Genomic DNA, 26386 nt, shown 5'->3' with positions numbered 1-26386 from the left:
CGGTGTGGAGTCTGGCGGCTCAGGGGAAACTCGTACCTTGTGCCCCGGCCCCACCTCTCTTTTATGGTGTTGTGTGACGGGGGCCCACCAACCATAGAGTGGTTGGACGCCCCCGATTAGGGCGTTGATCCAAAGGCTCAATTGGCTGTTGGGCCAATTGGTGGAGATCAAACTTACAGTGGTATCATCAAATCTTATGCTGGGTGGTCTACCTCTTCTGTCATTCCCCTTCAAAGATTTCTCCTCTTCTTTTGGCGTTGGATCATGGTACGTGGACCCCGGATGTGCTGCGAAAGGTGTTGCCTTAGCCAACCCCCTGATCAAGCTGGCCGAGGCACTTCTCTGGTCCACAAAAAGTCGGCTTAGCTGACTCCCCCTGTAAAGTCTGAACCGATTCATTTTCAAATCGGTTTTTGCATGTTTTCGACGTGGTAAACTTGGAGAATGTGATTTGAACTTGTTTCCTACTGCTGTAAGACCACCCCCTCTATATATACAAGAAGATCACGGCCAATTGGGTTCCCAACTATCCAATCGTCAAAAAACATCTACTACACCCTTTACCCCTTTTACTACCCCTCTTGCTGTTCATCACGTCTCTCAACAAGATTCGGTGGCATTTTAGGTGGCCTTGCTGGTCCAAGGACACCCTCCACATGCTCCTCCCCTATGGGTCTTCCTGGGAGAAGTTCAGGAGTCTAGAACGGGCTCAACATTGGGCATCGATCATGCTCGCGCTCTTGGTGGTTGTGGGTTGATTTGCAACCCCATTGGGCCCATGAAAGAGGAATATCAAGCAAGGACCAGCAGCCATTGGAGCATTGATTATTAGAACCAAAAATAGGTCCTTCCTCTCATGGCGTATCTCTAGCTCATTCTTGCTCTAGTTCTTGAAAACAAATAACAAACATGGATTCACTACCGGACTCAGGCTCTTTACCGAGTGCCTGTGACACTCGGCAAATCCCCATATACACTCGGCAAAGCCTTTGCCGAGTGTAACTCTCAGCAAAGATCGCTCGGCAAACCCAGTGACGGCAAAGGCCTCTTTGCCGAGTGTCTTTTGTCGGGCACTCGGCAAAGGCTTTGCCAAGTGCCAGCAAAACACTCGGCAAAGAAAAGTTGCCTTACGGCGCCAATTGATGGTGATGGTTGCTTTGCCGAGCGCCTCACGGGGGGGCACTCAGCAAAGCCCGCCCTCTTTGCCGAGTGTTACACTCGGCAAAGGCAGGGAGGCTTTGTCGAGTGTCTTCCTTGTGACACTCGGCAAAGGAAGGGAGGATTTGCCGAGTGCCTTACTGGTGACACTCGGCAAAGGCAGGGAGGCTTTGCCGAGTGTCTTACTTGTGACACTCGGCAAAGAAGGGAGGCTTTGCCGAGTGGCTTACTAGTGACACTCGGCAAAGCCTCCCTGCCTTTGCCGAGTGCAATGGCCATAGCACTCGGCAAATCCTCCTAGCTTTGCCGAGTGTCTTGGTCATTGCACTCGGCATAGCCGGGAAATTTGCTTTTTTTGCATTTTTTTGTTTATTGCATCCACACATACATATATCACACAACCATCACATATATATCACATATCACACAACAATCACATATATCACACAGTCATCACATATAATCCATAACCATGACAAATATCATCACAAGTTGTCCACAAGTATCACATAGTCCACAAATATCATCACAAGTTGTCCACAAGTATCACATAGTCCACAAATATCATCCAAGTGCCGCCACAAGTGCCACCATTCACAAATAAGCATCACAAGCACAAGTCCATCTACCTCTATTGTTGACGGCCACTCCACCGGTCCCATTGCGACGGAGGTGTGCCCTGAGCTGGAGGTGTGTCATGAACATCATTCGACACCGTCGATTGCCCCTGCACAAAAGAGGCTCTTAGCATTTTGTGTGATCCGTCGGATGTCCGGCACATAGCATTTCCGATAAGTAATTAGCTCCTACTCCTACACAGCAGCTGCATGGAGGTTCTTATCCGCGTTATTTCTGCGCACATACGTAATATAATTTGATTTGATCTTATTTGATTGGTGGAGCTAGCAAGCTTACCTTGCTCAACTTTGTTTATCATCTTTTATATTTGGTGGGTTATGCAATCCATGTCATCCCAGCAATGTAGAATCAATCAGCACTGTCAATGTGAATATATTTATCTTCTGATGCACCATCTGTGATCTCTACTTTATTTCAAATTATTTTCTTTTGGACCAGAAGAAAATGAATATCGATCACAGATTGTAGTAAAAGTTACTAGTCTAGCTTCTTTCTCGATAGAAAACAATGGCAAAAAAAATATCAAAGGATGGATGCAACTCTGTTGTCAAGATAAATATTGGGAGAGCAATCTTTTTATCATAATTTTTCTTTGTACTGACACACATATGCCCTTATTTTGGTACCCATATTTTCTATTACACATACACATGCATGTGAACATTTCTCCAAACGCCCATGAACTTTATATTGTCCCTAGTTATCTGATCTGCAGTAGCACAGGTGACTAAACAGGTCACCTGCAGACCTGTTACTGTGATGCATGGATCATGGATCATGGATGCATGCACGCATATCTCACTGACTGACACCAACGGGAGATGGATGCCATGCTGATGATATACTGCTGGACTGCTGCTGCTGGTGCAGGAGGACAGACAAAAGCAAGCAAGCGCACGTCGTAGAGTACAGCACTTGCTTGCTGTCCACTGTTCCGGCACCGATCGACACCAAGTACGCAGCACAGCCACAGGTCAATGTTTAGAGTCCAAACAGACTTCAGACACACACAAACGCAGTACTACTACTACTACTACAGCGTTGGATGCTGCTAGCTACTGAGTGGATTTGGAGTAAACAAATGGCGATGCTGGGCGGCACCAGCCCGGTACAAGCAGGCGCGCCCCAGGCGGATGATGGGGCGATGTGGTTCCGACCATCGACGGCGGCGAGAACCACTATTGGAGGTGTGGGGCTTGACATGGTGCTGTGGGAGAGGATGAGGTGGGAGGTGGAGAGGGGAGGCCGGTGGGTTGCGGCCACTGGCAATGGCGACGAGTCTCGGATCTTCTATTTAAGTGGTGGTGTTAATTAGTTTGCTTGACTCTTGAGTCTCGGATCTTCTATTTAAGTTCAGTCAAAGTCCAGAAAAAGTTGCGTTTCATGGTAGCACCAAACCCTCTATGTATGTTAGTCGCTGATCCCATATGCTCCAACGTGGGCTAAAATTTAAAAAAGACACAAATGTGACATGTTTATTTGAATACGGATAGCGAATAAAAACTGGCAGAGACATCCTAAAGCTGTTGGACCTTTGGGATAGTAGAGTGCCAATGCACACTTTCCCAGAGCATTTCTGCTTTGTGAAAGGAAAGACAACTACCCTTGCAAAAGCCGCATTCACATATCATGGTGCATTTGTCTCAACATATCATTTGGATTCACATTCATATATCCATATCCACATTCACATTTAGATTTAAGGTAGAGAAACTCACAGGAGTGACAGCAGGATCATTTGGTGGAGTGAATATCATCGGTGGCGGAACATAGCCTGAGTGAGCTCCAAGACCTTGAATATACTGAAACATCTGCTCCATCCTCCGTCGATCCTCCTCAGCCCTCGCCTCAGCCTCCTCCCGTCGCCTCCTCTCTTCTGCCACCTCGGCCTACAATATTTCACCCAATGATACAACGCAAAGCAAAGGTATGTAAAAATCAATGAACGATGAATAAAACAGAAATAACCTTGAGTGCCTGCACTGTGTGCTATGTACAGTCCAGCCATGTGCGTATGGCCGGGCTCGAGCTCGTGCTCCTTGCTCGAATCTGGGAGAGAGACCTAGTACGGGTCGGGTCAATTGCGTCGTCGCCAATCCAATACCGCCCATGCTTCTTCCCTCCTCCCAACTTCATGACGACTTCTCCATCAAGGTCCTCGGAGGTGGGATCGTACTCTGGCCCATAGACCTCCCTTGCCATCGCTGTGTACTCAGTGAGGCAGGTGTGGATGGACGAGTTGTTGTACGCCTCGAGCGGGTCTTCTAGGTTGTAGTGGACGTCGGACGTCGCCTTGCCCTTGTGGGCCATTGCCCACGCCTCGAACTGGGAGACGGACGCGCCACCATGTGACGCCGACTGCGAAAGAAACAACAGGATGATTAGAAATTTGCATAGTTGAGCTTTAGAATAAAGAAATGGATTCAGTATACCCATTTAGCTGTGTAGGCTGGGAGGCAAAGGTTGCCTTGATGGTGTGGTGCACCAGGCATCATCAAACACCGCTCCCGGCAAGCGTTGTGCGCCTCCCACCACTCGGGGCTGCACCACTTGTCCACCATTGCCTCCTAGCAGTCTTCGTGCCCAGTGCACCACCATGGAACCACCTACACAACATCAAGTATATGTAGATCAAATTAAGCTTATTTAATCTTAGAAAAAATTAGTATTAATCTTATATATTTACCTTCATGTATTGTTCCTTGGTAAGCGTCTCATTTCTTGCCTCTTTTTTCGTGACCTTCCTAAACTCGAAGGTCACGTTCTATGTCACGATGGCCTGGAGGCGCGCCTCGTAGTGCATGTCACCCACGAGTTTGTGACAAACTTTGTTAGCCGCCGCCATCGCTGCCACCTCCCATCCCGGCTCGCATCTGAAGAAATCCTATATGTAGACGCAATGTATTCTATCATTATTTGAAGAATGTCCAATGAATGCGATGAATTGAGCAGTGTAGTGAGACGAAGACTTACCCACAGCTCCGTAATCACCCGCTATGCCTTGTGGCCGTAGATCCTGCCATCCCGATCATATGCATCTGCGCAGACGGCGTAGTGGGCAAACGTCCAGGCCAGCTGCCGCACTCCGGCAAAGTCAACAAAGCCAGGGAAGTGTGTCTTGCACAAAAGACCAAGAACGCCATTGGGATGGCGTCCGTGACCACCTGCACCCACAATCACGAAACCCCTGCCCAAGTGATCAAGAAAAAATATTAGTTTCAACATAACAAATGAGAAAATAGTGATAGCATGTAAAGTTACTTACTTTGAACCACCGGGTCGAACCATCGGGCATCTCTCAAGAGGTATCGGTCGCTTTGGGAGTTGCGAGGGACCTCGCTGATAGAGTTTAGCCATGCTAGAGGAAGAGGAGCCCCCTGCCGACGCACCACAGGAAGAGGAACCCCCCGCCGCCTCCTCAGCCTTGTCCTCCTTGTCGTCCTCCTCGTCCTCCACCGCCTCCTCGTGCTCCTCGGGCACCTCCTCCTCGGACTCCTCCACCTCCTCCTCCTGCCTCTGTGGCAGAGGAGCCTGACGACCCCTGCGTTTCCTTGGTGGTGGCGGAGGAGCTACCTCCTCCACCCTCTTGTATTTCGACTTTATATTCCCTAAACCCCTTAAGAGACCCCCGCCGCCTAGCATCTTTGTTCAATCACCTGCAATTACAAAGTGATACAAAATGAATAAAACATAATTAGAAAGAGATGTAAAATAAATAAGACATAGTGCAAAATGAGCAAAACATAATTAGAAGGCAACATAATATTACATGTCTTAGAAATAATCATCATGATCAGTATTAGCTGGATCATAAGTCTCATCATCACTATCATGCATGTCTACTTCCATGTTGATATCATGACCATCCAGAGGAGCAATGTTGTCATCACTGTCATTGCCTAATTCTAATCGCCGAAGTAATTCTAAGTCCTTCACATTTTGAACCTCATCCCCATCGTCCTCATCATCAACCGTTTCATTGTCTACTTCCATTATGACCAGATCGGTTATGTCTATCACAAAGCTCCCTTGTATCCCCTCTTCTTGAAAGAACTCTCCATCATATGTGTTTGGGTCAAAGTTGTAATCTTCATTGTTTGGGACAGGTAGTTTATTGTGTGGCGATACCTTGTTCACAACATCCCTACCCTTAAGATGTGGGTCGTCTTTGCACGCCCATGGGAGATAATAAACTTGTGTGGCCTGTTGAGCCACGATATAGACATCGTCTCCTGGGTACTTGGAATCCTGTCGAATTTCGACTAGCCCAAGATTTGGGGTCCGTCTTATTTTTTTAGGATCAAACCAATGGCATTTCAATATGATAGGATTAAGAGGTTTGCGGCCATGAAACGTGAGTTCATATATTTCTTCAACTCTTCCATAATAATCGAGCCCATCAAGGGCGGGCGTGAAAACTTCGGTATTTGTGGTTCTTCGATTGGGCCGACTCTGCTCATGTCTTGTTGTGTGAAAACGATATCCATTCACGTCATAACCGGTAAATAACATGACCCTAAAGGCACAACCACCAGCAACCTGACTCAACTCGACGCTCATAGATGCATCGGTTTGGCCCTACAAGCTCAAGCGGGATAGTTCGTTATATCATTTGCACGTACGAGCAACTTGTAATGTCAAACTAAGTACGAGCTAAATTAGAACGTACCTTGCGTTTGAACCAAGAAATGAAATTGGGTTTTCCATTTCCCGCACCCCATTTAAGAAGGGTGTGAAATTCCCGCGGGGTAGGCGCCCTTGATCGATGCCAGAATTCATGAGTAAATTCCCTGTACCGACGAGAAACAAGGGGGTTGGATGCAGAATAGTGACTAGTCGAGAACAAGTTTGTTGAAAAATGTGACTTACCCCATGTACGGCTCCACTTCTTCGAGGTTGGTCAGTACATATAGCATGATAGTGTGCCACTCTTCAGGACTCAAGGTCTTGAGGGTCTTACCACTTGCACTTCCGAGTTGCCCTCGGAAAAGGCTGAGGCTCGATTCATTTTCCCCAGCATTGTAACGAGGGGGTGGATTATGCACGCTAGGAAGGTTGTCACCATAGTATGTTGTTGTGAAGTTTGACACCTCCTCTAGAATCGATGCCTCTACGATGGAAGCTTCAATCTTGTATTTATTTCTACATTTCTTTCGAACAACCTTTAGGGTTCTCTCAATTGAATAGCACCAACGGCCCTGCACAGGCCCCCCCATTCGTGCCTCATATGGGAGGTGCAAAATCAAATGCTGCATCAGATTGAAGAAGCCTGGTGGAAAGATTTTCTCCAGCTTACAGAGCAACACAGGTGCCATTTTTTCCATGTCTGCAACCACGGCCCGAGATAACTCCTTAGCACAAAGCTGGCGGAAGAAATAGCTCAACTCTGCCAGCACTTGCTAGACATGATCTGGGACATAGCCTCGAACCATCACCGGAAGAAGCCGCTCAAGCCATATGTGGTAGTCATGACTCTTGAGCCCATTGATTCGCATAGTAGATAAGTTCACTCCCCTTCTCAGATTTGCTGCATACCCATTAGGGAACATTAATGTTTGGAACCATTCTAGTACTTTCCTCCTTTGGGGCCTGCTTAACGTGAATTCGGCCTTAGGCCTAGTCCATTTCTTGCCATTTCTAGGAGGCTGCATCTCTTGCTTTGGTCTGTCGCATAACGTTGCCAGATCCACTCTAGCCTTAATGTTGTCCTTTGACTTATCAGTGTCCATGATTGTTCCCAAAGTGCCTCAGCGATATTCTTTTCAGTGTGCATTACATCAATGTTATGTGGAAGAAGAAGGTCATCAAAATAGGGGAGCCTCTCCAAGCCCGACTTGTGAGTCCATGCACGTTGCTCGCCATATCCCACAAAACCACCTTCTACTTCATTGACCTCGAGAGCATCTATCTGAGCACGGACCATGGCACCTCTCATCATCACCGGTGGAGGGTCTGTAACTTTGAGGCCTTTCGTAAAGTTCTTGGTGTCTTGTCTGAATGCATGGTCAAGAGGGAGGAATTATCGATGTTTGTCAAACGAGGAATACTTACCACCCTTCTTCAACCAAATAAACTTCAGAGCTGTCTTGCATACTGGGCATGGGAACTTGCCGTGAACACACCAGCCACAAAATATTCCATATGCTAGGAAGTCATGTAGGGAGTAGTGGTACCAAACATGCATCTTGAAGCTTCTCTTTGTAGCTCGGTCGTATGTCCATACCCCTTCGTCCCAAGCATTGAGCAATTCATCAATCACAGGCTCCATGAACACACCCATACTATTCCCCGGGTGTTCAGGAATTATCAACGACAAGAATATGTTCTGCCGTTGAAAGATGACGCCGAGGGGGAGATTGAGTGGGATAACGAACACGGGCCAACAAGTGTATGGGGTAGCCATCATTCCATAAGGATTGAACCCATCTGTTGCCAGCGCAACACGGACATTACGGGCCTCTAGAGCTTTCTCACGATGAATGTCATCAAAATGTTTCCATGATTCACCATCGGAAGGATGTACCATCTTATCTGGATTGTATCGACGTCCATTTTTGTGCCATGTCATCTGTTTCGTGGACTCCTCGGTCATGTATAGCCGTTGGATCCTCGGTACGAATGGAAGGTACCGTAGGATTTTCACGGGGATGTCAAGCTACCTCTTGAGACCATCACCATAGTCTACCTCAAGGAACCTAGAGGATTTACACTTTGGACAGTGCTTAGCTTCTGCGTGTTCGTTCCTAAATAAGATGCACCCCTTTGGACAAGCATGTATCTGCTCATATGGCATCTTAAGTACACGGAGGAGTCTCCGCGACTCGTCATGTTCCTTGGCAAAATGTGACCTTCCGGAAGCAAAGTGCCAAAAACTGTCAGCATAGCATCGAAGGCATCTCGACTCAGGTGGCACTGGGACTTGAAAGCCATAAGGCATCCAATGGCATCTAGTTGAGAGACCTTTGTCTGGCCGTGGAGGGATTTCTGTGCCGCAGACAACATGTCGTAATACGCCTTTGCGGTTCCATCTAGCTCCTCATCCCTACGTCCTTCACCGAAGTGTGTTTCATGATAGTCACCTAACATGTCTCCTACCCCGCCATCAGCATCAAGATCCTCGATGCGTTGTCTCATGACCTCGTCTCTCCTACGTCCTTCACCATGGAGGGTCCACCGGGTATAGTCTGCCATAAATCCATACTTGCCAAGATGTTTACCCATGTCCACCTTTGTTTGTTTACGCCTGTTCTCACACTCGCTATAGGGACACCAAACTTTATCCATTTCTTTAGCCTCCCGAAATGCTGCTTCCAAGAAAGCATTGGTCTTCTTCATCCATTCATCAGTCCAGTCTCCATAACCCCTTCGGCCAGTGTACATCCACTCACGGTCATCCATCCTTTACCACATACGCGAGTAATATAAGAATCTATTGCATCTACACGAGGATCCTACTATCTAATAGGTGAAGATAGGTCCTAATCCCACCCGAGTATGCGTAGATGAAGTTAGTTTCTATGCTATACTCCTATCCGAGACAGAATTTCGGCAGCACCTCCCTGCTCTTCTCCAAATACACGTCCCAGCAGGGAGATTGTGTATCCGGAGAAGAATAGGGAGATGATGTCGAAACTCTGTCTCGGATCGGAGTAGACCATGAAAACTAACCTCATCTACGCATCCTCGGGCTGTCCAAAAAATGTGGACAATTCAAAACACATACGGTTATAGATATGCAAAGATCTGCATACTTCCAACTGTATCCCTTTCGAACGGGAGACACATAACTTGGTTATGTGATCTACGAACATGATACGGAAAGAGGGGTTATACCTTGGGTGGCGAGGAATACGATCGGGGTTGCCGAGGTACTCCGGCTCAGCTCCGACGGGCTCTTCTCTGCAAAAAAAAAAGAACATACGGACTTAGTTGAAAATTTTGATAGAACCTCCCCTACACGGTGAGGTTTCTAAAACCTGCAAAAAAAACATACGGCACGATGGCCGATAACCACATATGCATATGCATTGGATTCACATTCATATAAACATATATAATCACAAAGCAAATACTGTAGTTTGCAAACAAAGCAGGGATCTGCTTCCTGCGTTGCCAAATATACTAGTACTAGTAATATATATACACACACTCACTGCACGCACAGCCAAAAGTAACAAGTGATGACGACGTTTTATTTGGACATTGCCAAAATACTAATACTCATCACTGCAGCCGGCCGCCACAAATAACAAGCAAGTGATCGCAAAAGGATTTATGCTAATGGCAGCTAGCTTTTCTCAGTATGCATGTATATATTAGGCTAGCTAACTAGCCACTACAAGCTCCATGCTGGCCAGCCGGCCGAAGAGCACGCACGCGCCTATATATATAATCCTCACACATATCTTTTGTCGTCTCAAGTTGGATTATATATTAATCATATGCATGATTAGTTTCAGCATGGGCCATCACTGTGTGATCGATGTACTCCATCATTCAACAACCAACCTGGAGATTAAAAAATGGCTAGCTAGCTTGGTAATTTTGTACGTAGTACTACGCATTAGACCATTTCTATGAGATACATTAGCTACATGCGCTAGCTCTGCTGACAAATGGCTGTCAATTCTGAATGCCAAATTACTATGCTTTCTGCACATTTCAATCTTTGCTCATCTTTCAGGTGCAGCAGGCCTTTGAGAAGTAGCTAGCTATAGTTTCAAGGCGCCTGGCAAAGACTGGCTTTAGAGCAGCAGGATGTACAGAGCTAAGAGGGCTGCTTCGCTCAAAGCAAAGCGCCGCGTTGGCAAGTATGAGCTCGGACGCACCATTGGGGAAGGAACATTTGCAAAGGTCCGGATCGCCAAGAACATGGAGAACTGGGATCATGTTGCTATCAAAATTCTTGACAAGGCAAAGGTTCACAAGAACAAACTAGCTGAACAGGTGAAGTGTTAAGACTCTGCATTCTATTTCCATAGATTTTCACTGCACGATTCAAAAAAAGTTATTTACAGTGAATTCCCTTCTGTTTGCGATATATGTCTAGTGAGAAAAAAGATATACTACTACAGAATGGACTTGTTGTCCCGGACGGTAACAGCCTTTAGTCCAGACTTGTTGTCCCGGACGGTAACGGCCTTTAGTCCCAGTTACCGCGCCGGGACAACGATCTCGGGACTAAAGGTGGAACCTTCAGTCCCGGGTCATCGAGCCTGGACTAAAGAGGGACCTTTAGTCCCGGTTGGTGTTACCAACCAGGAATAAAAGCCCTCCAGCCGAGCAAACCTGGCGCACCCTTTAGTCCCGGTTGGTAACCCCAACCGGGACTAAAGGTTCCTTTTCTTTTTCTTTTTTTTTGTTTAATTTGTTTTCAGTTCAGTTACACATATTTGTTTAATATATAATATGCTTTTATATATGTATTCTACGCTGTTAATATAAATACACGCACGCATATAATTACATCAGCATTATTATATTCGAATAAAGTATGAAACTATATATATTATAGATATATATGTATATATACAACACTTTCATAATCTTGTTCTCGAAAATAACGATATCAATAAACATTTAATTTACATCATTAGTTCCTTAGATCAAAGTAGAACTCGCCATTGGGATTTAGCACTTTTTCTAGAAGATATCCTGCTAATGACTCTTGAACTGCTTTCAAATGGTCTTTTTGCATGACCCTTCGTTTCAACCATTCAGTCTTGCATTTGAAATAAAAGGAAAAGTATTAATACATATATATATTCATTTAAAAATAAATAAAAAATTGATATATACGTACTCTGAGGACATCTTCAGGAGTTCTTCTTATGTATGCAATGATAAATTCACAAACGTAGTATCCACACAAGTTATTACCTGGTTTCTGCCATAAACACCACTGTACTAGAAGAAGATTATTCTCATCATCTCACACGTAAATTGAAGTACGATATAGTAATTAAACATGTGGGGAAATATATATAGTACAACTTACTGGTATTTTAACTACATTAAGTGGTGCCTTGCAATCCTTGCGGTGTTGCCGAATAAACTCTTTCCAAACCCTGTACGACCAATAATGTACGATCGTTAATAAATTATGGCAAAGTCTATTCAATAATAGTTGTGCGCGAGAGATCGAAATTACCCCTGGATAATGTCTATCATATCTTGGTATAGTGCTCGCTCTTTTCTCAATGAGTCCAAGATTACTAACTGACTTGAGTTTAACTCAATAACAATGAGTATCCAGTGAAACCTGCATTGGTTTATACACACATGTACATGCATATAAGTTATATTGATATTACATAAAATGTGTAGACTACATTATTATTAACACTTACTCAAAGTTGTACGGGAAAAGTATTACTGTCTTGTCGTGCTGCTTCACGAAGAACTTCATGATATTCGTCTGTGCTTCAGATACCCAGTGGTCCTTGACAATAATATCGGTTTTGAATACAATATAAGGATCAATGAAGCCAGCACTAGTGTCTTGTATTTTTTGGAGCTCTGACATCTGGAATCTGTATATAAATATAAGTTACATGTGAGGATAATTATATACACGTACACATGGAAGTGAGTTTATTAAATAAAAGTAAGAATCACTTATAAACAAAAGGAGCTAATGATTGATTTGTCTAGAGCGTCCAAGTGGAATAGTTGATGCAATTCTTCGAAACTAATATGTAAGATGTCATCTCCACGGAAGTAATGATGGTCTCTAAATCTGACAAAGATCCACTGCTCACCCCTGCCACACGCCTACATGTACCACTTGTTGAGCAAGTACATTTGCGTACCCAATTCATTCAGAGCCACAGGGTTGTACAGACTTTTGCCAAATTTATAAGTCTTCCAGGTATCAACTTCCAGGTTCTGGATTGGAGCTTTGCCCGTCACTTGATCCAAGGTTAAACCAGTTTGTTCAAAAAAAGCATTAAGGTCTTGAACCGACACTTCTCCAGAGTTGTCTGGTCGATAGACTTTTATATTGGAACCATATTCATTAGCAACAACAAGATTTTGCATTGGTTGCTTTTGTTGTCCGAGCTGTGGGACATCCTTCCCTAATGCTCTTTTCCTTTTCTTATGTGCATCATGTGACTTCATGAGGGAGCGGTCATAGTCTGATAGTGGCGGTGGCTTACGAACTTTAAGCATCTTTTTCTTGTGAGCTTCGACCTTCTGCCTCAGCTGATCTCGTGGTATGTAAAAGTATGACTTCTCCTTAAGCTTCGCTTGTCTCTGCTTTTGGATATCTATAAAAAAATCTTTCACTTTTTTGCCTTCTTCAGCTGCTATTTGCTCATCAGTCTTTTTAGGAAATATTTCTTGAGAAATAACTCTTTTTTTGGGGGTCTTCTTTGCCACCGGGACCTTAGACGTCTTTGTAGTGCGTCGCTATGGAGGTGGTGGGGGCAGTGTTGGAGACCGGCGTGGAGGCGATGAGGCTGGTGTTGGAGTCCGACGTGGAGGCGTTGGAGATCATTGTGGAGGTGGTGGGGCCGGTGTAGGAGTTGGAGATCGTTGTGGAGGCGATGGGGCCGGTGTAGGAGTTGGAGATCGCCGTGGGGATGAAGTCGCCTCGCCCCCCGCGACGCTGTGATGAGATGGGGAATGAATGATTGGGCTAGGCTGGGGGGAGACCCTGCTACAAAAGCAAGTTGTGGGTCAATTATTTTTGAAGCCAATATAAAATTAATGAAAAAATAATATTTCATTCACTTTCATTCATACCTAGGGTGAGGTAGGGGAAGCGGTGGCGCCCTAGGAATGATGATGAAGCGTTTGCGCCATTGAATAAATGTCTTCTCTGCTTCTCCTAGTGTCTTCTCCCCATCACCACCTTCAATGTCAAGAGAAACATTGCTGTAACCTTTGAGCACTCTATCGACTGAGACGCTAGCATATCCAAGTTGAATAACTGACCCATGGATTCTTGGTGTCTTCGTTTGGTCTATTGGAGATACAACCTCGACAGCCACCATGATTGATGCATTATTACCATATGGAATATGCAGCTCACATGTTGTTAGAGGCTCGGTAATGTCATCAATAGGGAACCGCAACCTAGCATCACCTTGAATAACTGGCAGCTCCGTGGAAGCACAACTGCTTTTCATCTGACCAACGGGGCTAATGGTGACTCCTGGCGTCGATTGCGATTGCATTTGACTCATTGCTAGCTGCAGTTGCCTCTTGATCTCCTCCTGCATTCTTGCCTCAAGAGATTTTTCTCGTTCATGTGATTCAAGCAATGCTTGTCGTGACTCATTAACAAATTGCTCCAATACATGGATTCAGTCTGCCTCCTCATCCTTCTTTCTCTGGCAGCTTCTGTAGGTATCCCTATCTGTTGGGAATGCTTGTAGCCACAGAACCGCCCCATAGCCTCTTGTTTGACCACCGTGTTCGGGATTCTCTAGGGCATATGTCAATTCATCCTTTTCTCTGTTGGGCTTGAAAACACCACTATCAGCTTCTTCCCTAGCACGAGCTAGTCTCTGTGTTGCTCTCTCAATTTTTTGGCCAAAAATTAGCTTGCCAGTGTCTGGGTCTAGGCTTCCCCCATGAGCGTAGAACCAATTCTCTGCGCATTGAGGCCAGTTCTTCTCTATTGTTTCAGGTATGATTCCCTTGGCAGTAATCTCTGCTTCTAGGTTCTGGCACTTGGGAATAGCACTCCTATAACCACCTGATCCCATGCGATGATGGTATTGCTTCTGTCGGGCATTCTGCTGATTCCTTATCACACGTTTCTCACTCTCTTGAGATGTCTTATATTGTATGAAGTCATCCCAATGGGACTCCAACTTGACAAACGCCTTAGCATTGAAATTCGGTGTTTCATTCTTCAAGATAAACTTTTTATACAATGTCTTCTTCCAACTCTAGAACAATATTGCCATCTTCTTCATTGTCCAATCCCTCACTAGCTCCTTCAAAGCATCATCTGCTTGTAATATGAAATGTTGAGTGATATCTCTTCAAGCTAGGTTCTTGTCACGATTAGATACAAAACTAATATTAGGAGCGGATATCTTCTGCTTCCATTCACGAGCACTAACTGGGATCATATCCCTTACAATGAACCCATATTGATTGACATATGTCTGAGCATGTGGTCCCAATGGTTTGCCGGTGTCAGTGTCGAATTCTGATATTATGAAACGGCCCTCTAATGGCTTTTTTAGCCCTTGGACTTTCCTACTCTTGCCGGTGGTTGATGTAGATCCAGAGACCAGATACATGAGTAGAAACACAACGATTAACAACAAATATACGTACGCATGCATCTATAAGAGATGATAGATAATCAAATATACCTCGCCAGTATTTTCTTGCGCGACAATTTGTTGATCTTCAACCACCGGCATATTCAGGATATCCTCATAATCAGCAAAGTACTGACTCGTGTCATCTACATCCACATTGGTGTCGGCGTTGATAATATTTACCATTATGTCATCATTCAAGTTATCATTCGGAGCAGCCATTTGTATCTTCAAGATAACACATAGATAGAATTACTATAGCACATAACATAAGTACATGTGATAACACATATAGGATGTATCTCCAGATACAATTTTCTCTCTCTCTCAACACATAGAATAAGTGCATATGTATATATCTCTAGATATGCATGTGATAACACATAGAATGTCTCTCTAGATATAATTTTCTCTCTCTCTCAACACATGGAAATAATTAAGTACATGTATATATACACATAGAAATAATTAAGTACATATATATGTATACATATAGAATCTCTAGATAGAATTAATTACTAAATCTAATTAAACCTAACATATATGCATAGATAGAATTACTAAATCAAAATTAAATCTAACACATATAGAGAGAGAGAGATAGAATAAAAATTACTAAATATATAAAAAACTATAATAAAAAACTATCTAAATAAAGTACTAATTAAATTTTAATACATTTAAATCTAATTAACATATATCAAAAACTATCTAAAAACTAAGAATAAATTACTAATTAAATTTTAATACATTTTAATCTAACATATATATCAAACACTACCTAAAAATCTAAAAAAACTATCTAAAAAAGTGTCTAAAAAAATTTGGCTGAGGGCGCTGCTAGCAACAGGCCGCTGCCATGGTGGCCGGGCATGCTGGCCAGCCACGGGGCCAAGCAGAGCCGCGCGAGGACGACGTACGGCGGTGCGGGCGGGGCTCGACGACGACGACGACGGCGCGGGCACGACAGAGACATGGAGATCGAGGCCGGGCGGGGGTAGACGACGACGGCGGCGCGGGCGCGGCAGAGACAACGAGATCGACGTTGTAGATCAAAAAGTAGAAGATGAACCGTTCGATATATATAGGCCAGGACCCTTTAGTCCCGGCTGGTAACACCAACCGGGACTAAAGATCCTTTAGTCCCGACTGGTAAGCCGAACCGGGACTAAAGGTCCAACCTTTTAGTTCTGGCTCGGCTTACCAGCCGGGACTAAAGGATCTTTAGTCCCGGTTGGTGTTACCAGCCGGCACTAAAGGTATTTTTGGGCAGGCAATTCCGCCCACCCTTTAGTCCCGGTTCCTGGCCTGGGCCGGGACTGAAGGCCTAAAATTTTTCCAGCCCGCCAAAGTGTTGTTTTTTGATTAAGGATTGTAGATCTTGATGAGCTGCTCAAATGAGACACTAAATGACCTCAGATGAAAAATCTCTGAATACCAAGTTTGATCATCTCAACAAGATCTACAATTGTTACATAGCTCATTTTTCCATTTGAGAAAGTTTTATCAAACACTAGTCACAAATTCTTGAATCTCATATAGACTTTCTAAAACTATGTCACACTTGTGAAATTTAAACTACATTTTGTCCAAACTTTCTCAAATGAAAAAATGACCTATATAAGGATTGTATATCTTGATGAGCTGAACAAACTTGGTATTCAAAACTTTTCAATTGGAGACAATCTAGGGTTCCGAAAACTAGTTTGTAGGCGTCAAAATTTAAAAATCACAAATTTAAACCGTCCAAACTATCTCAAATGAAAAGTTGACCAAAACAACAATTGTAGATATTGATGATTTTAACAAACTTGGTACTCAAAACTTTTCAATTTGAAGTCATTTAGAGTTTAGAATACTAGAGTTAAAGTGTTGTTTTTTCATTTGACCAAATTTGACTTGGTCAAACTTGCTCAAATGAGACACTAAATGACCTTAGATGAAAAATCTCTGAATACCAAGTTTGATTATCTCAGCAAGATCTACAATTGTTACATAGCTTATTTTTCCATTTGAGAAAGTTTTGTCAAACACTAGTCATAATTCTTGAATCTCAGACTTTCTAAAACTATGTCACACACTTGTGAAATTTGAACTATATTTTGTTCAAACTTTCTCAAATGAAAAAATGGCCTATATAAGGATTGTATATCTTGATGAGCTGAACAAACTTGGTATTCAAAACTTTTCAATTGGAGACAATCTAGGGTTCCAAAAACTAGTTTGTAGGCGTCGAAATTTAAAAATCACAAATTTGAACCATCCAAACTATCTCAAATGGAAAGTTGACCAAAACAACAATTGTAGATCTTGATGATTTTAACAAACTTGGTACTCAAAACGTTTCAATTTGAAGTCATTTAGAGTTCAGAATACTAGAGTCAAAGTGTTGTTTTTCATTTGACCAAATTTGACTTGGTCAAACTTGCTCAAATGAGACACTAAATGACCTCAAATGAAAAATATCTGAATACCAAGTTTGATCATCTCATCACGATCTACAATTGTTACATAGCTCATTTTTTCATTTGAGAAAGTTTTATCAAACACTAGTCACAAATTCTTGAATCTCATATAGACTTTCTAAAACTATGTCACACACTTGTGAAATTTGAACTACATTTTATTCAAACTTTCTCAAATGAAAAAATGGCCTATATAAGGATTGTATATCTTGATGAGCTGAACAAACTTGGTATTCAAAACTTTTCAATTGGAGACAATCTAGGGTTCCGAAAACTAGTTTGTAGGCGTTGAAATTTAAAAATCACAAATTTGAACCATCCAAACTATCTCAAATGGAAAGTTGACCAAAACAACAATTGTAGATCTTGATGATTTTAACAAACTTGGTACTCAAAACTTTTCAATTTGAAGTCATTTAGAGTTCAGAATACTAGAGTCAAAGTGTTGTTTTTTCATTTGACCAAATTTGACTTGGTCAAACTTGCTCAAATGAGACACTAAATGACCTCAGATGAAAAATCTCTGAATACCAAGTTTGATCATCTCAGCAAGATCTACAATTGTTATATAGCTTATTTTTCCATTTGAAAAAGTTTTATCAAACACTAGTCATAAATTCTTGAATTTCATATAGACTTTCTAAAACTATATCATACACTTGTGAAATTTGAACTACATTTTGTTCAAACTTTCTCAAATGAAAAAATGGCCTATATAAGGATTGTATATATTGATGAGCTGAACAAACTTAGTATTCAAAACTTTTCAATTGGAGACAATCTAGGGTTCGAAAAACTAGTTTATAGGCGTCGAAATTTAAAAATCATAAATTTGAACCGTCCAAACTATCTCAAATGGAAAGTTGACCAAAACAACAATTGTAGATATTGATAATTTTAACAAACTTGGTACTCAAAACTTTTCAATTTGAAGTCATTTATAGTTTAGAATACTAGAGTCAAAGTGTTGTTTTTTCATTTGACCAAATTTGATTTGGTCAAACTTGCTCAAATGAGACACTAAATGACCTCAGATGAAAAATCTCTGAATACCAAGTTTGATCATCTCAGCAAGATCTACAATTGTTACATAGCTCATTTTTCCATTTGAGAAAGTTTTATCAAACACTAGTCATAAATTCTTGAATCTCATATAGACTTGGATCTCAAATGAAAAATGGCCTATATAAGGATTGTATATCTTGATGAGCTGAACAAACTTAGTATTCAAAACTTTTCAATTGGAGACAATCTAGGATTTGCATCGTTGTATCATGCGGGCACAATAGTGAATTTTTTTCTTGACGTATGACCCTTGGTTATGATCTTGTCGCAACCATGGAGTGTCTTCATCATTTAACATGATGCTTGGATCTTTCTTCACTATGAAGGGTAGAATTCGGACATTTCTTTCATAATCTTCTGACATGTCTGACTTGTCTTCAATTCCCACTATATTTATTTTCCCAAAAAGAACTATGTGGCGCTTTGGCTCATTGATCATTGAGTTGATGTCTTTGTTTTTTCCTCTCTTTGCTTTTGTAGACATGTCTTTCACATAGAACATCTGACTCACATCGGCAGCAAGGACGAATGGTTCGTCTTTGTACCCAATATTGTTGAGGTCCACTGTTGTTATTCCATACTCTTTGTCGACTATTACCCCTCCTCCGGTCAGCTTCACCCATTGGCACCGGAACAAAGGGACTTTAAAATTAGGTGCGTAGTCTAGTTCCCATATATCTTCTATGCGGCCATAATATGTTTGTATATTCCCATTTGGATCTGTGCCATCTATGCGAACACCACTATTTTGATTGGTGCTCCTTTTATCTTGGGCAACTGTGTAAAATGTATTCCCATTTATCTCATACCCTTGGTACATGAGGATATGCCATGATGGTTGCCTAGCCAACAAATACAGTTGCTCATCAATATTGTCATTGCCTTGACATTCTTTTCGCAACCAACCACTGAAACTTTCCATGTGCTGACGCCTAATCCAAGCTTCAGTCTTCCCTAAAAACTTGGATCGTAAGAACTCCTTATGTATCTCGATGTACGGATGCACCAATGACGAGTTCTGAAGAACTATGTAGTGTGCTTTATTGAAATAATCGTCTTCCATGCCAATATATGTTTTCTTCCATAAAGTTCCTTTACCACTGAGTCTTCCCTCGTGTCGCAATTCGGGAACGCCAATCGAGGCAAGGTCAGGAATAAAGTCAACACAGAACTCAATGACCTCCTCTGTTCCATAGCCCTAGGTGATGCTTCCTTCAGGCTTAGAACAGACTTTCACATATTTCTTCAAGACTCCCATAAACCTCTCGAAGAGGAACATGTTATGTAAGAACACAGGTCCAAGAATACTAATCTCCTTCACTAAATGAACTAGGAGGTGTGTCATGATATTAAAGAAGGATGGAGGGAACACTAACTCAAAGCTGACAAGACATTGAACCACATTATTCTATAGAGTAGCTAGTTCCATTGGATTGATTGCCTTCTAAGAAATTGCATTGAGGAATGCACATAGCTTCACGGTGGCTAGACGTACATGTAGAGGTAGAATTCCTCTTAAAGCAACTGGAAGCAATTGCGTCATAAGCACATGGCAGTCGTGGGACTTTAAGTTTAGGAATTTCTTCTCTGGCACATTTATTATACCCTTTATATTGGAGAAGAATCCTGATGGGACCTTGATGCTGCTTAGACATTCGAACATGCTGTCCCTCTTTTCTTTGCTAAGCGTGTAGCTAGCAGGACTTAAGTAATGACGTCCATCATCTGTCTTCTCTGGATGAAGGTTGTCTCGTTCTTTCATGCTCTGCAAGTCATGGCATGCTTCAAGTGAATCCTTTGGCTTCCCGTACACACCCATGAATCCTAACAGGTTCACACAAAGATTCTTTGTCAGGTGCATCACGTCGATTGCGTTGCGGACCTCTAGGACTTGCCAATAGGGTAGCTCCCAAAAGATGGACTTCTTCTTCCACATGGGTGCATGCCCTTAGCATCTTTGGGAACAGATTCGCTGCCTTGTCCCTTTCCAAATACTACTTTCACATCCTTGACCATTGCGAGTACATCTTTTCTGGTTCGGTTATGAGGCTTCTTCCGGTGGTCTGGCTTACCTTTAAAATGCTTACCTTTCTTTCTTACTTGGTGATTCAAAGGAAGGAATCGACGATGGCTAAGGTACACGACCTTTTAACATCTTTTCAAATATATACTGTCAAGGTCATCAAAACAATGTGTGCATGCATTATATCCTTTGTTTGTCTGACCTAAAAGATTACTTAAAGCAGGCCAATCATTGATTGTTACGAACAACATTGCTCATAAGTCAAAGTGTTCTTGTTTGTACTCATCCTAGACACGTACACCTGGTTTGTTCCATAAAACTAGAAGTTCTTCAATTAATGGCTTTAGATAGACATCAATGTCGTTGCCAGGTTGTCTTGGACCTTGGATGAGGATCGGCATCATAATGAACTTCCGCTTCATGCATAACCATGAAGGAAGGTTGTAGATACATAGAGTAACTGGCCAAGTGCTATGACTAGTGCTCTGCTCCCCAAAAGGATTTATACCATCTGTACTTAAGGCGAACCTTAAGTTTCTAGCCTCATTTGCAAACTCTGGAAATTCCCTATCTATCGCTCTCCACTAGGACCCATCAGCTGGGTGTCTCAGCATATTGTCTACCTTACGGTCTTCTTTATGCCACCGCAACAACTTTGCATGGTCTTTATTTCTGAACAAACGTTTTAAGCGTGGTATTATAAGAGCATACCACATAACCTTGGCAGGGATTTTCTTTCTAGGACGTTGTTCACCCTCGACGTCACCAGGATCATCGCGCCTGATCTTATACTGCGCTGCTTTACATACCGGATATTCATCCAAATTCTCGTATTCATTGCCATGGTAGAGGATGCAGTCATTAGGACATGCATGTATCTTCTGGATTTTTAATCCCAAAGGGCAGACAACCTTTTTTGCTTCGTACGTAGTGGTGGGCAATTCATTTGGCTTCGGAAGCATCTTCTTTATGAGGTTCAATAAATTCCTAAATGCCTTGTCGGATACACCATTCTTTGCCTTCCACTGTAGCAATTCCAGTGTTGTACCTAGCTTTTTTTGCCCCTCTTCGGCCGTCGGGTATAGCAACTTCCTATGATCCTCAAGCATGCGCTCGAACTTAACTTTCTCTTTTTCACTTTCGCATTCTTGTTGTGCATCACGAATGGCATCGCCAAGAGCATCACCGAGATCATCTTCTGCCGCTACCTCTTCTTCATCTCTCCCCATTATAGTATCATCAAAGGCACCATACTGAGCAATAATGTCATCAATGTCTAAATCTTCTCCTTCACCTTCTCCCATCATGACCCCGCTTTCTCCATACTTAGTCCAACATATATAGTTTGATATAAAACCTGACTTAAGCAAATGTGAATGAAGACTCATTGAGCTTGAATATTCCTTTAAATTCTTACATATGGCACATGGACAGCACATGAAACCATCCCGCTTATTTGCCTCAGCCACACCTAAGAAATAGTGCACGCCCTCAATAAAGTCTTGGGAGCGGCGATCGGCATTGTACATCCAATGGCGTGCCATAATCTGCATTACACGACAAATTATGAAAACCTTGAACATAATTAAGTATTTTATTACACAACATAGATGACACACACATGGTTGATTAATTACCTAAGCTTGGCTACAACGTAAGCAATCCCAACTATCACTAAATAAACTAAAACTATAATGTACTTCAGTAACATAATTATTTCGTGATCGTACGCAACTAAAACAGACAAATCATTCTTCTGTTGAATATCAATAAGCTTCTCCTGCTGGCTCACTGCCTCATCATCAGCAGCCGCTACCTCAAGCGCACCCAAATTCTGCACGTATGTAGCATAATCTTCCTCCCAGTACCAACCATCGCATCCATTGTCCTCCCACTGAAATTAAAGCCAAAAAATATTTAGTCAAAAATATTCAAGAAAAGCAGGTCAATTAGCCATAATAATAAAATGCGTAAGAAACTCACATCGCGATCCGGGCACTTGTAGAAAACACGACCCTTGTTGGGTCCCTGTCTCTTGACTCGGTACTCCATCACAATCTTCTGCTTACACTTGTCGCAGATAATGAGAGGAAGTTCTGGCCTCAGTCGTTTCGCAACCGAACAAGAGGCCGAGGATCCGGTACTAGTTGTCATCTACTTTCTATACTTATTTTTGCAAACTAGTGTAAATTTCATATTTTCTAAAATGATATATTTAAACAAAACTAGTACGGATTTTACATGTTTTAATAAATAACCATCCGTACTAGTTGACCTTGCTTACGTGATCATCTCGGTGAGCATTTCTCCAACGGACAGCACCGTACTTGGCCAAGGAAGAGCTCCGATTCTACGAGGAAGGCAACACGGTCTTCCACGACCGTTGCCGCTCTCCCTCGTAGAATCAAAGCTCCTTCTTGACGTCCGTTACCGCTCGGCAGAGAACATGCTCGCCGAGCTGAACACGGTCCGCAAGTTCAACTAGTACGGATTTTCTACAATTTTCTAACTATTTTCTAAGTTTTTCATTTCATGGAAAAATTAATTCTAAAAAATAAAAAGCATGATTTCTAAGTATTTCATTTCATGGAAAAAATAATTCTAAGTGACCTGCTCGATATCGGCGAGCTCGCGGGCGTTTAGGTTGCCGAGGATAGTAACATTTGTAGATGACATTTGTAGGTCTGAAGTTATCAAATATCCATCAAATTATAGCTCAAAAATATGTTTCAATAAATAAACATCCGTACTAGTTGACCTTGCTTACGTGATCATCTCGGCCAGCATTTCTCCACCGGACGGTACCGTACTTGACCAAGGAAGAGCTCCGATTCTACGAGAAAGGGAACACGGTCTTCTACGACCGTTGTCGTTCTTGCTCGTAGAATCAAAGCTCCTCCTTGACGTCCGTTACCGCTCGGCAGAGAACATGTTGGCCGAGCTAAACACGGTCCGCAAGTTCAACTAGTACGGGTTTTCTACAATTTTCTAACTATTTTTTAAGTTTTTCATTTCATGAAAAAATTAATTCTAAGATCACGTAAGCCGTCGGGGACGAGGACGGCGCGTGCTCCAGCGAGGACGAGCAAAGCGTGATTTTGATGAACTAATTTAACTTTTGTTTATCCAAACATATATGCAAATCATCATGTGATTTTGAGCTAAAAATGACATATAAAATCATAATAAAGTCCAACATATAAAGTTACACATGCATCTACATCGCAAAATGAGACAAGCTACTGATAAAACATAAGAGGATTAAGTTTGTTACCTCCAAAATCGAAGAGCAACACCAATGGAGGGGGAGAGAGCAAGAACAACAGCAAGCTGAAGAACAGAGGCAGTGAGTTTGAATGGAATGGCTCGGGCTCGGGGAGGAAGAAATGAGCTGGATTATAGGCCGGGATAATTAGTCCCGGTTAGGGGGCCAAACCGGGACTAAAGATTAATCTTTATTCCCGGGGCATAACCCAAACCGGGACTAAAAGCTTTAGTCCCGGCTGGTATTACCAACCGGGACTAAAGGTAGGTTGGTAATACCAGCCGGGACTAAAGATCCCTGACCCGCGGACGACCGTTGGGCAGGGACCTTTAGTCCTGGTTGGTATTACCAACCGAGACTAAATGGTCCTTTAGTCCCGGGGACAAAAAATACCAAAGCTAATGCTAAATTGGGACATCGTTCTAAAATCTGTTCTCTAGTAGTGATAATTACCGATCCCACCCTCTCAACTGTATGGCAGATTAGGAGGGAAATCTGTACAATGAAGTTAGTACAGCATCCCAATGTTGTTCGCCTGTATGAGGTAATAAAGCTTAAACTTTAAATGTAAAAATATATAATTTTTCAGTATTACGTTTCTTGCATTGGAATGGGATGCACATCCAGGTCTACAGTTCATAACCATTTATTTGCATTGTTTTTGTTCCTTTTTTTAAGACAGGTGATGGGAAGTAAAACAAGGATTTACATTGTGCTGGAGTTTGTTATGGGTGGAGAGCTCCATGATATCATTGTAAGCACTGTTGTATCATTGTCAATGCTTCCTCTGTCATTTGACCTTATTCTTTTCTCATCAATGATAATTTATATAGCATGCTAGTTGCTAGCTGCTTTTCCAGCCTAAACTTTGCATGAAGAGACATTTAACATTCCATGCTTTATATATATAGCACGTTTGCTTCTTTTCTCTACATGACAGTTTGTGATTCACTGTCCAAATTCACAACCAGGCCACAAGTGGAAGATTGAAGGAGGAGGAAGCACGTAGATACTTTCAGCAGTTGATCAATGCTGTAGACTATTGCCACAGTAGGGGTGTATACCACAGAGACTTGAAGGTGCAGTATTGTTCATCCTTGATTCTGCTCTTTGTTTGTATCATCAGTTATGATCAAGGAAATAGTATGAAACTTAAATGTTGATATTTCTCGTATGCAGCTAGAGAATCTGTTACTTGATGTTGCTGGAAACCTCAAGATTTCAGATTTCGGGTTAAGTGCTTTATTAGACCAAGTGAAGGTACTATCAGACAAGATACAACAGAAATTATTGTGTTTTATTTCTTTTTGTTTGTTTCTTTCTTTCTTTTGGTTTCACTGCATTTCACTAATTTACACCATAATCTTTAACTATTTCAATGCTAGCAGAATGATGGATTGCTGCATACTACATGTGGAACACCCAACTATGTTGCTCCAGAGGTGATATTTTTTTGTACATCTCTTCTTTTTTTTTTGTTTTAACTAGAAATAAGTTTGCCTAATACAGATTGATATCCAATATGTAGGTTATTGATGACAAGGGATTACCTAGGTGGCGCAGGAGGCCAGGCGCCGGAGCCTGCGTCGTCGGCGCGCGGGGGAGGGCGCCGGGTGCGGGACGCCGGGGGCCAGCCGTGGGAGCTTGCGTCGTCGGCGCGCGGGGACGGGTGCCGGGTGCGGGCGAGACGAGTCTAGGCGGCGGGCCGCCGGCGGGAGCGGCTGGCGTGGGCGGGCGGGCGCGCGCAGGCGCGGCATTGCGGGCGGGGTGGCGTGCGGGGCGGTGACGGGAGCGGCACGAGGATGACGGGTAGGGCGGGGGGCGGCGCTGCCAGGGGCGGTGAGGGAGAGAGGGGACGGGTGAGGGCGGGGGCGGTGAGGCAGGGGCATGCGTGAGTGAGTCTCGGCCGTGCCAGTTAATTCTTGGGTGAGGCCTTTGCCGAGTGTCCGCGATCCAGCACTCGGCAAAGCCGGGATTTTTTTAAAAAAACAATAAACATCTTTGCCGAGAGTCAAACCGATAAGGCACTCGGCAAAGACTATAGTTTGCCGAGTGCTAACCCTAGCACACTCGGCAAAGGTATTTAAAAAAAAATTCTATTTCCTTTCCCTTTTCCTTAACCGTTTTTTCCAAATTTGTTCCAATACACTTTGAAAATACCTTGTCAAATTCACTCAACAATGCAAATTTGATGCTTCAGCGAAAAATAGACCATGATTTCATGTAGTTATAGCTCAAATTCCATTTATATAATTGCAATTAAAAATGAATAATTATCAAATAGATCCAAAAAATCACTAAAATTTGACATGACACGATATTTGATGTCTATTGGCTATACAAAAAGTTTCGGAGTCAAACCACAACTCGACCATCACTTTCACTACAAATCTTACCAGATCATTCTCAACAATCATGAAACTTCTTCGGAGATGTTTCAGTTTGTAAGCAATGTACGTGACAACTTATGCGATACCTTCTCAAT

General features: G+C 42.7%; 1 protein-coding gene and 1 pseudogene across 1 annotated transcript; both read left to right on the top strand.

Moving 5' to 3' along the window:
- The first annotated feature begins 2844 nt into the window (after positions 1 to 2844).
- LOC136541046 (small nucleolar RNA Z206) lies at positions 2845 to 2961 on the top strand (annotated as a pseudogene).
- Positions 2962 to 10554: 7593 nt separating this feature from the next.
- LOC136536989 (CBL-interacting protein kinase 3-like) lies at positions 10555 to 25437 on the top strand. Its single transcript, XM_066529102.1, has 7 exons — positions 10555 to 10743; positions 24383 to 24445; positions 24584 to 24655; positions 24873 to 24980; positions 25081 to 25161; positions 25290 to 25343; positions 25411 to 25437. The coding sequence occupies exons 1-7, from the start codon at positions 10555 to 10557 to the stop codon at positions 25435 to 25437; spliced, it is 594 nt and encodes a 197-aa protein (XP_066385199.1).
- Positions 25438 to 26386: the final 949 nt, after the last annotated feature.

The sequence above is a fragment of the Miscanthus floridulus genome, chromosome 2, assembly GCF_019320115.1.
Source record: "Miscanthus floridulus cultivar M001 chromosome 2, ASM1932011v1, whole genome shotgun sequence".
In the NCBI taxonomy this organism is placed as follows: Eukaryota; Viridiplantae; Streptophyta; class Magnoliopsida; order Poales; family Poaceae; genus Miscanthus; species Miscanthus floridulus.
The sequence above is the reverse complement of the archived record's forward strand: the minus strand, read 5'-3'. Positions and strand labels throughout refer to the sequence as shown.

What these genes read in the sequence shown, in the direction of transcription:
- LOC136536989 (XM_066529102.1), top strand. Translation starts at nt 10,555, where the DNA reads ATGTACAGAGCTAAGAGGGCTGCTTCGCTCAAAGCAAAGCGCCGCGTT. An exon ending in AGAACAAACTAGCTGAACAG is followed by an intron (nt 10,744 to 24,382) that starts GTGAAGTGTTAA and finishes ACTGTATGGCAG; the next exon opens with ATTAGGAGGGAAATCTGTAC. An exon ending in TATACCACAGAGACTTGAAG is followed by an intron (nt 24,981 to 25,080) that starts GTGCAGTATTGT and finishes TCTCGTATGCAG; the next exon opens with CTAGAGAATCTGTTACTTGA.